This window comes from Cariama cristata, unplaced genomic scaffold (genome assembly GCF_000690535.1).
Source record: "Cariama cristata isolate BGI_N322 unplaced genomic scaffold, ASM69053v1 scaffold23689, whole genome shotgun sequence".
NCBI lineage: Eukaryota > Metazoa > Chordata > Aves > Cariamiformes > Cariamidae > Cariama > Cariama cristata.
In genome coordinates this window covers 229-11,498 of record NW_009634385.1, presented here as the reverse complement: position 1 = coordinate 11,498, position 11,270 = coordinate 229, and the positions used below count along the sequence as shown (strand labels likewise).

Sequence of the window (11,270 nt, the reverse complement as noted above, 5' to 3'; positions counted from 1 at the left end):
CGGCATGGAATTGCCGGGCTCCTGCCGCTTGCTGGTGTGTGTGCTGGGGACTTCAGGTGCTGTGAGACCGAAGGGAGCATGACAATGGGAATTCCTCCAGCAGCGGGCTGTGTGTGAGGTGTGAGCAACCAGTGCCGGGGCATCTGCCGAGCACCAAGGCCACGCGTCCCCTGCTCGAGTTTCCCCAATCCTTGGAAACTCACCGTTATTTTAATTGAAAATTAGGTCCGGCGATACATATCCAGTTAAAACAGTTGGACTCTGATGTATCTGATCCAAAGGAACGATCAGCTCCTTCTTCTTGGTATGGCCCCAACGCTTTTGTGTTTTTAATCATTAATTTCCTCAAAATGCAACGCTGGTAGCAACTTTAGTCTGCAAGAGACTGGTCAAAATATTTAATATTAGATGGCTAAAATTTCTGGCATTGTCTTCCTCCAGTGTAGGGCTTGTGACAACTTTTCTGATTAATATTTTGGAAGACGTTAGTCTGGGTGTTTGAACTTGGATGGCTAAAGCTGAAGCAGACAGATTAAGTGTGTAGTTTCCTTGTTGATCAAAGTGTTATAGAGGGTGAGCATCATATTATTGATTTGGTTTTAATATCCACCGTTAACCTAAAAAGATTATTTTTATTGCATCTTTAACATATTTTATTTTGAGGTGGCCAGCTTTGGAATATAAAAATCACTATTTCTTGTAGTTACATTTCAAACATTAAGTTACTCTCTTTAGAAGGAGCCTTTGGAATCATTATTTTATTCTCCAGATGGTAGCTTATAGTCTCCCTCAGACTGGAGGAGAAGTGAATGAAAGCCCTGAGTGTATTCCATAACAGCCCTATTGGTCTGCTAGCAGATACACCTTGGCAGCTTCTACCTGTGCATATCACTTCCCCTCCCTCTCCTTTTTCTTAAAAACTGGTGCTTATTTTATGTCACGCTTATCTGACAATGTTCGCAGGCCAAAAAAAAAAAAAGATAACGATGAGAACAAAGTAACAGGAGAGATTTGAAGAGGAGAATTGGGACGGAAAGAAACAAGCACTTCATTTAAATCAGTCTTTAAGAACAAATTGTTCCAGGCAGGACTGCGCACTATTAATATCACCCTGGCCTCATGATAGAGTCATTGTTAGAGCTTAAGACACATTTGCCTTTGTGATTGGGCTTTGTTTAAGCACACAAGTACTTTTCAGAGATACTCTTGGTGAGACATCGAGTGATGTGTAATTCATTATTTTTGCAGCATTTTTAGCCTCAGAAGAGAACAGAGGAAAACATTTTAAAATCAGTAGTTGCATTAATCTATTTCAGACATCCTCCTTCATCGTACGATGTAAGTAGTCCTTAGTATGTCAGTAAGTTATGATATGTATATTACCTATCAGTATTTTAACTGCTTCCTGATAAGGTAAGCGATTCTCTTCCTTTTTCTTTTCAGTTTCCCGTATTCAGTTTTCTAAGTATTTCACATGCAGCCCTTGAATTTCGCTTCTCTCTTCTGGGGGCACTGCACTGTGCTACCCCACAGTTACCTTGACTTGCCACCTCTCTGGTGAAACAAAACCAGGCAGACATCAGTGCTATTTTATGGTTGAGGAAAAGAGCAAAGCACAGATAACCTGCAAGACATATCCAAAAAATCTCCAGATGGCTAAGACTGACAAAACACTACTCATGAAGGGGAGGCAGTGAGCTCCAAGAGCTGCTCCCAGGCAGGAATAACCCATGAGTCCCATACCTAGTGACAGAAATAGGCCACGCTGATCGGTTTCAGCATGATCCGGCAGAGTCCTTACTTTGTCCCACTGCCAAGAAGTCATAATACCAAGCAGCCCTTGTGCCAGCACACTCCTATTAAGTCCTAGGATGTTGCCACAACACGGAAGGCACCCTTTTAAGTGTGTTTGAAGCTCACAAATCTAAATAGCTCTGTAGCATATTCATAATAAGAAATGAAGCTGCACACAGACTGCTGGTAGTGCAGCGGGTAGCAAGGGAAGCAGCTGGTTCCCTACCACCTCCTGACCGCAGGAAGAAAGCTTATCTATACCCACCTGGGAAAACCGCTTCGTAAGAGACAGCGGCTGGCAATACAAGTCCCAGTACTGGCCGCCTATAGACGGACAGTATACATACCCCACTTCCTTGAATGTCCAAAGAACAGCGTTAGAATACAGCCTTGCCGACTTGCCCGCATACCTTCCTTCCTGCTCTTCAGGGGTGGTTGACTCGAAGACACCCGCCTCAGGCTGGGTTACGAGCTGAAGTCATTACAGGTTTTACAGGAGTAAGTAGATGGAAAATACAAAAACTACTAGGAAAATAAAATGCAAACCTCTTTAGCTCGCAGTTAGTAGAAGATACATCCTTAGTTGTTTTAGAGCATCTTAACTAACATCCTTAGGGAAGGGAAACAGCCAGGGAAGTGAGGGCCCAATTTTTACATGACAACCTTATTCTCTGATAACTAACATGCAGTTCTGGGTGGAAAAATAAGTTGGGAAGGCATGCAGGAAAAAAATGGAGAGTCCTGAAGTTAGATTTCTTCCTCTATTCCTGCAATTCAGGAGCATCTGGCTGGTCGTTTGTCAGCAGCATTCAGCATCACCCAGAATTGATAGCACCCCGTTTTTTTCTGTTAGATATGCCACTTTCTCCCCGTCAAGTTTTAGAAAGAAAAATGTGGGTCAAGAAACTCCCAAACACTATAAAGGCGATGCGTTCTGCTGAGCGTTGTTTAGCTGTAATGTCCAGGCAGATCTTGCTTCAGCAAGAAAAGCAAAATGGGGAGGTGACTTCTACTTGTTTATGCTTTTGTTAATATCACTCGGTGGAGTTTGCTGTACCGGCTCTTGGCTCACTTAATCTTGAGAATTGTTGGCTCCAGGAACACTAATGGCATTGTGCATTATCTGTGTTACATAGAGAAAAAATTGGCATATACTGCTAAATGTGGTGCTTCTAAACATGTCACAATGTCTCACGCTGCAAAAGGTACCTTACGTATCTTTCGTACTTTCTTTCTACAACAAAAATGTCCATGTCTGCATCAAGACAGTGGTGTAAAAAGAATAGAAAGTGATTGTGTCTGTCACTTGGAGTTGGATGAGTTCTCACTGTTGGTTCAAGGGCAGGAAACACACACACCCCCCCCCCTTTTTTTTTTTTTTTTTTCCTGATTTTTAAACTCATCTCCTGTGTGTAAAGGAGTGCGTAGTTGTCTATCATTCAGGCTGGTTTTGACAGATTTCTCAGAATCCTTTTCCATCTGCTGGCAACCAAGGAATGCAGCACTTAGAGGCTCCAACAAAACCTCCCTGAAACTAATATTTGTACGACTGCTGGCAACCAAGGAATGCAGCACTTAGGGGCTCCAACAAAACCTCCCTGAAACTAGTATTTGTACGCTGAATAATGTTGAGGTACACTGTGCTAGCTCAGGGGAGCAGAACTAAGTATTTTAAGTAGCTTGGTTTTTTTCTCCTGCAGCTTGGCACATCCAAAGTTTACAAAGCAGATACAGAAAGCAGAAAGAAGAGGGAAAATGACATGAGAACTGGCAATCAGTAGCGGATTCCAGGGGCGAATAAAAAAGTGCTTATGGCAGGCGTGTAGGCCAGGGAAGCTATGACAGACAGGACAGGAGGAGGACATTTATTGTCATCTCTGCTTCAAAGGGAGATCAGAGAACACACAGTCCTCTAGCCCTCCTTTATTATTTATTGGCAATAGAGAAGAACAGAGGATCTTCTCTGTAATCTTCCTTTTGGTACTGCTGCGTGCAGGTGCACAAAGAGATAAAATAGAAGCCTTCTCCTTGTGTGCAGAGAAGATGACAAGACACAAATGAGTTGCTCAGAAGTGTAACATTTAAGTAAACCACCATATTACTGTCGTTTTATTATCCCGATAGTTTTGTGTTGTTTTTTTTTTTCTTTTAGTAATTGACAGCCATGCATCTAGAAAGGTGCAGCACCAAGACCAGAAAGGGAGTACAAGTTTGTAAATGCATGTCTGGTGCAAGAGCCTGTTGGCGACGACGCAGGTAAACCAAACTCCTTCTTTTCAAAGCAACTGTTGGGAGACTTCTGGAGAATTATCAGTAGGAACGTTAAACAGATCCTCAAGAATTGCTTTCACGTGATTTAATGCTAGAATAACTCCATTTCTATGAAGCCTGCAAGAAGTCTGTTCATAATTCATATGAGTGGAGGGAGGGATAAATAAAAATAAAACCTGTGTTATCCAAACCTCCAGATCTCCTACTGTGTTTCTTTACATGTGTCTTTTATTCTTGTTTCACTCTAGCTTAAAAAAAAGTTTTACTTATTGTTAGCATCATAAAAAAATGGGATTGAAACATACCTGGTGTCAAATGAGTGTGAGCGCTAATAATGAAAATAGTAACGGCTAGGTTCCAAAAAGAAGCATGATAGGTACCAAGAGTAAGAAGAATTTAAATAGCTCCATACAAGTCTAATAAACTCTTTAAAAAATCCTTTTATTGATTCATTACCATACAAAATTTATTCAAATTACATCCATTTGAAGTGGTAAGATCACAGCTAGAGAACAGGTCATCCTTTAATAAATCTATTTACAAAACTCACCATAAAAGCTTTTTTTGTTGGTTTTTTTTTGTTGTTGTTTGGTGTTTTTTTTTTTTTACAGTATTTTACAGAGGTTTTTTTTTTAAACTAGCATAGAATGCAAAGCTAAATTAGATTAGTATTTGCCCACGCACACTGGGACAAGTGTTTAATTTGTACAAAAAAAAAAAGATGGTCTGCGTTAGTCTTCATTTTCTCTTCCCCCGCAAAAGTGCCCCTTTGTCTCACAAATCTTCATGCTCACACAGCTTTTACTTTCCTCTTCCACAAGACGAAAACTTTAAATACTACAATTTTATTTACAGATCCACATCTAAAAAAAAAAAACTCTTAAAAAATTACAAACCAGCTAGAAAATACTCTGGCAGTGTTTACAAATTAATTCTATTGTACAAAACTGCTAGGTAACTAAAGTGTGAGTTGGGAACATACATCAACTTAAATACAACTACTGAATGATCTATGCACACGTTTGTACATATAAACACACTTAACACTGTTTAACAGTTCTTTATGTGTTGCCCTTTATACATTTGTTATATTCCAAGACTCACACAGTCATACAGTTTTCTTATTAGTACTGTGACTTCTCGCCTTTTCATGTGTGAGCTTTCATAGCAGCAACTCAATGGTACCAGAAAACCTGCATACGTAATATTCTACTACAGTACAAGTAGTACTAATTTTCTGAGTATGTTAGATAAGCACAACAGTAACGCAAACAAAAGGATTATATGGGCAGCATCTAATCAACATTACATTAATTTAGCCCAGAACATGGCAACATATTTTACACTCAAAAAAAAAAAAAAAAAAAAAATTATTTAAGACTTCTTAGAATTCCTCTCACTTTCAAAAAAATAAATATTGGTACTATACTATACTACCAAAGATCTTCAAAAAAATAAATGCAATTCAGTTGATGTGGTACTTACAGTTATGTACTTCGGGAAAAAAAAACAACAAACTAGTTCCATTTTGCTGGCAAAGAGAATTATAAAAAGCTGCAAGCAGAGGAAGCTAACCCACTGAGATAAATATGATATATTGAACAAACAAAGCTTGGCATAAGTGTTTTCCATAGAGGGAAAAACCCACAGTGCATCTCTAGTAGGCACTTAACTCAAAGCCCCACTTAGTACCACAAAAATCTACGTACCAGTTCTAATGCACACTGGGGGCAGTAAAATTGAACTGTGCATCTTCGTTCTAGTTTAAAAAACCAACCAACAAAAACTACTTTCACACACACACGCTCACACACAAGCATTTTTAAAAATCTGTGATTACTACGAGAAGTGGCAGAACTTTATACTTTTCAATATTTGCAATATACACTACATTTACAGTGTATTTTTTTTTTATTAAAAGCTTTTAAGGACGTAAGTATTTGACCTCATAATGAGACATATACACAGCTCAAAATGAGCATTAGGACAGCAATCGAAACATTCCCACAAGTAGCTGAAGAATCCCATTTCACGCTTTTGCATTACTTCATATTTATGTTCGCTGCAGGTACAATCCATGTTGTGACACTCAAAAGACATGCATTCTCTGCAGAAGGCACGACCTGAAATACTATTAGAAAAGTGTTATTTAGGACTAAACCAGTTCATTGAGCCCTTCTCCGTAAGCCCACTCGTCACGGGAAGCAGAGACTGGGGGAGTGTGAAGACAAAACATTTACGGTCACCTGCTTGCACTTGCCGACTCAAGGCGCTGGAGCTCGGGGTCAAGGAGAAGGCCTTGCTGTAAAAAGCCTTCGCTTGTCGTTTATAGCATTTTAGGGAGTATTTAATTAAAATATCACCACTGTTCAAGAGCCTATTAATTTATTTAATAATACTATTTTACAATAAGTAGGGGACAACTCCGAATGATGGCAGGTTTTTTTGATTCCAATAAAAACATGACTTAGATAGGGACATCGTTTAACAGAATCAGCTGTATATAAATTCATCCACCAACGAAGGAAGCTTCTCTAAATCGTAAGCATCAAAGAGGTCACTGATGCCTTCTTCATCCCCGAGGCTCAGCAAATAATCTTCCTGAAGCAGAGGAGGCAGCAAATTCACAAATGGTCCTTCAAAGTTTGAGGGAATTTGGTCCTCGGTCTGCTGGAGAAGGTTGGCTGGAGAAGCCAGTGGAGAGATTGTTGCCATATTTACGGAGCAGTCACCTTGTCCTGAGTTAGCAGAAGCCACTTCTGTAAGAGGAGGAAGAGAAAAAATAAAGACGACATATTTAAATCTCATTCGAAATACCAGGCACAGATCAAACAAAGTAACCGCTGCCTAAAGGGCCTTTCATAAAGCATCTTTTCAACAACAAAAATGGCCTCTGTGTGGTTTCTAGCTTGGTTTTGGTATGTTACAAAGGGCTTCTAAAAAATATTTGTGTTGCTATCACCACTGACTTTTCAACTAAAAAAGGATTTTACAAGGTTTAAACAACTACTGGGGGAAAAAAAAAAATAATCAAGTGCAGTGAGAGAATTCGGTGGAATTCATAGTCAAAGCAAAAACTTTCTAGGCAACAGATGTCATCGGTGACACCGGGTAGCTGTATACACATACACGGAGATTTCTGCCTCTCGTGTTGAGGCGAATCTTTGCTGCTACTGTCCTATTTGAAAATGCAAAAGGAAAAAAATTATTTCTTCCTTCAGTATAGCAAAACCTCTGGTTACATGATATGCAAATAGGAAACTTATTTTAAGCAACTGATGCAGAGGAAAACCTATTTCTCGCTATATAAACCCAAAAGGCACAGTGGGAAAAAAATCAATACCTTAGCCTTTCACTTCTTAGAAAAATAAAGCCAAAAAATAAGAGCTGGATATCTGAAGTTCAAAACGAAGTCTTGAACGAGAGCATGAAGGAAGGCCATCAGTATTACAAAGAAATAATTTTACCTTTGGAAATGGTTTTGGAAATATTTCCGTTGTGGTCCTGACTATAGGTTTTCATTGGGCTGAGGGCATCGTTCTCCTCTGGGCACAGATAAACTTCAATAGGTCCTTGAGTACTAGATAAATGTATCAACGCACTCTGCTAACAAAACAAACATCAGGAAGGTGTCATACCAAGGAACAAAACAGAATATTGACGATACGGAGTAAATTCTTACTGGGGTGTGAGGCTTTGAATACATTTTTTACTAATCAAAAGGACCTGAAATCCCCATTTTTTTGAAGACGTGAAAGGCTTGGCTGATGGGTCTTGCCGACTGGCAGAGAACATAAGAGCTTTTCCCCACTGCTTGTAGTGCACAAATCTCAGACGCCCACCATTTTATGTGTTGTATCATAACCAGGGAGGTATAAAGGCTTGAACTCCTAACATTTTCTTACAACCACAATAACCTGAAGGGTTCTGATGGAACGGAACTATGGGATGCAAGTCACAGGTTTTATTATTATTCATAACAATATTATTGGATGCTATTTGTGTAAATGTTTCTGCTTTAAAAGGATGCCAAAAACACCTTTTCTGCTCCCCCAAAAACTTCAGCACTTACGCTGAATCCAAACAGCTATATGTAAGTTCACCTGTTTATCGAGGAAGTTTTTCCAAATAACACAAAAAAAAAAGAGAGAAAACCAGATGCCATTTTCTTCACCCAAACTTGTTTATATAAGTCCTTCCACCCCCTCAAGGCAGCAATTTTGATGGTGGTTCTGAATAACAGGAACTCCTAATTCATCGCAGGAAGTTACATTTTCTTAACTTTCGTGCATGGATGCAATAAAACAAGATGACGTATAGAGACATAGAAAAATCCGCAAAGTTGCTCTTTGTGTTGTGATGGAAAAATCATGAAGGGCTCTGGTTACAAATAAACCTGCTCCAGCTGTATTGCGTTACTAGTTTTAAAAAGCATGAATGCAGGCATTATATACCTCTTTGCAGACTTCTTTCAAATACCTTTTATTCTGCCCTTTGACAAAAAATTCCTCATATTATTTGCGTTCTGACAGTTGTGTAACACAATAGACAGCGTTTACAAATATAGAGAACAACAACTGAAGGAGGCTTCCCCAGGGCAGAGAAAACAGATAAGAGTACTTAGGGCAATGCTATAGATAATGAGAAAAAAGGAGATGGGAAGAGCAGGAGTTGGAGAAGGTACCGTCGAGTGACTGAGGTATGCAAAAAAGACACTGAAATGTAACCGCAAACGAGAGACAGAAATAGAAGTTTACTGCCTGAAGCTGAAAATTAAATTAATAAGTTGGGTATAGGGGATAAGGGAGGCCGAAGCACTAGTTTTAATGATTGCGTGCATCTCTCTCTACCGGCTTGATTCCACCGAATTAAAAATCAAAGCGTAACGCCTAGGGGAAAGAAACAGGAAAGCAAGAAACTCTAACAGTAATATTTATGGATACTGATAAAAGATATCCCTTCCTCATTGCAGCAAAATGATTTATTCTTCCAAAAGCTGCACTTCGGTTCAAAGGGGAAATGAAGGACAAAGGCAGAAAAAAAAAAAAGAAAAGAAAAAAAGATAGAAACCGTATTGGGCCTAAGCAAGTGAAAAATAATCCTAGGAAAAGAAGTGACGGGGAATCCCGAATCTGTTCCTGCCGGCCCAGCAGCCGGTAGCCCTGGGCTCACCAGAACCCACCCAACGGTGGGGATGAAGGAGTAACGCAGAGGTATGAACACAACACGGAGGAATTTGGGGGTTAGCCCTTGAGTAAAGAAATTAGGGACACTTTCTGAATCTCTAAAGCAGTGGCTCGTGCAAATTATTTACGTTTACCCGACATAGTTGGGTCTGTCATAGCAATGCGGAATTGTAAAGCAGCACACTTTTGCCATCAAGAGGTAAAATCCCAGGAGCAGCTGAACCATGTGGTTTGTAAACCGCGAGAGGAATGAAGAAAAGTAAAGCTACTCCCTGAGGATATCTTCAAAGAAAAGCCACCTAAAGCATTTTTCTCCGCAATTGTGACACAGGTGAAGGAAGCAGCTAAGTTACCCTAGTCATCTACCTGAGGTAAGGAAAAGAAACAAAAGGAGGACCAAAAAATGAGAGCCAAACATCTCACATTCAAAAGCCGGCGCTCAGAGAGAGAGACTGTGGCTTGAGAAGCAAGGGGGAACAGAAGAGGGACTCAGATGAACACAGACAGCTTCAGAAACAGAAGTACTTACAATAAAATAGGAAAGGAAATCCCCATCCCCTACAGACTTTGGGATAGCAAACGAAAGCGCGTTAGCAGAACGTACAAAGTCTTACAGAGATGCGTAAGATCTGTGTCAATGAAGCAAAGGTGATGATGGAAGAAGGAAGGGCAAGAATGGATTCTAGGAGTAAAACACAGTAACTGTAATACTTCAGAAAAGAAAATCCTACATGAAAACATATGTCTCAATAAATTAGGATATCAGTACTACAAGTCATCAAGATGCTTAAGGCATTGAGTTATCCATGAACTTTATAACTAAATCTACATAAAGCCAAAAAAAATCAAAAAAGAGTACGAGCTGAATCTCTTAAGAGAAAGATTTTACATGGTTACAAACAGGAAGATTTAACTGTCAAGGAAGAGCTCTTCTTTACATAAAGCATGGCAAAAGAGAGTATCTGTAAATAGCATGGATGACTCTGAAGGAAAGCTGGAATTGAGAGAAAAGGAACAAATAATGATTGCCCTGTGTAAATTGATTTTTTTTTCCCTAAGTTTCCCCTTTTTTTTTTTTTAAAAAAAAATCTCTGAAGTTTGTAAGACAGATGACTACAGGACTGTATGCCAATATAATCCAACTTGGGCACCAGTTACACCAGTAAGACTCACAACACACTTCCTTCATCTCTAGAAAAACAATATATAACTTGTCAGGAAAGGTCAGGTTCTCCTTACCTCCACTGGATCAGGCACTTCAAGTCTTGTTTCTGGAGGAGCTTTCACAACTATAACAGTTTGGTCTTTAAGGCCACTAATTTTTCGAATATCTTGATAAGTCACATAAGCTAATGTAATCACCGTTAAGGAATTTTCCAACCCGGGTTACAATACATTCAGACTATTAGAAGAGGCAGAATTCTTTGAATTATTTTTTTTTTTTTCCATTTTCTCATGGCTACGTTGCTCTTAGCCCAAAGTTTTCTGTTCTCTACACTGGTTGTGACTGCAGTGAAGCTGCGTGAGAACCTCCCGTTGATCTATGAGCTGGGGCCACGACCGAGTGACAAAAGGGATTCTCCGTGCTCAGTCCTTCCCTCTCCTTTACACACCTAAAGCTACGTAAGCGAAAGCTCAACAAAACCTGAAAGTACTCACAGACTGCGCAAAGCAAAATTTTTTTACACACTTGCTATCAAAATGCAGAGACTGGGAAATCACAGAAAAAATGTAAAGGAATTTACAGATGCATGTTATAGATGTGCATACACAATATTTTGAAGTCATCGAGAAAATCATAATTTGAGTTTTCATTTGAGGGTGTTTTGTAAACATTTATACAACAAATATAAACAAACATATAAACATTTATACAACATTCATATATTCATATATTAAATTATATTCTATAAAATTATTTCAAAAACCTCTTTAAAAAACTACTTTTAGCAACTTGACAGTGCAGAAGGTCGATTTCTGCATAAGGACGGAATGAAGATGAGTATTTTGCTGTTCAAC

General features: G+C 39.2%; 1 protein-coding gene across 1 annotated transcript; it reads right to left on the bottom strand.

Annotated features, from left to right (window-relative positions):
• Nucleotides 1-6,278: 6,278 nt before the first annotated feature.
• On the bottom strand, nucleotides 6,279-10,601 carry LOC104167017 (transcription factor E2F3-like). Its single transcript, XM_009707135.1, has 3 exons — nucleotides 10,491-10,601; nucleotides 7,533-7,671; nucleotides 6,279-6,824 (listed from the first exon to the last, which is right to left on the bottom strand). Exons 2-3 carry the CDS (start codon nucleotides 7,585-7,587, stop codon nucleotides 6,559-6,561), a joined length of 321 nt encoding a protein of 106 aa, XP_009705437.1. The 5' UTR covers nucleotides 7,588-7,671; nucleotides 10,491-10,601; the 3' UTR covers nucleotides 6,279-6,558.
• Between the last annotated feature and the right edge of the window lie 669 nt (nucleotides 10,602-11,270).

Excerpts from the sequence above, each read along its gene's own strand:
- LOC104167017 (XM_009707135.1), bottom strand. The coding sequence starts at position 7,587 with ATGAAAACCTATAGTCAGGACCACAACGGAAATATTTCCAAAACCATT. Across the intron at positions 6,825-7,532 it reads TTCCAAAACCATTTCCAAAG|AAGTGGCTTCTGCTAACTCA; the intron begins GTAAAATTATTT and ends CTCCTCTTACAG.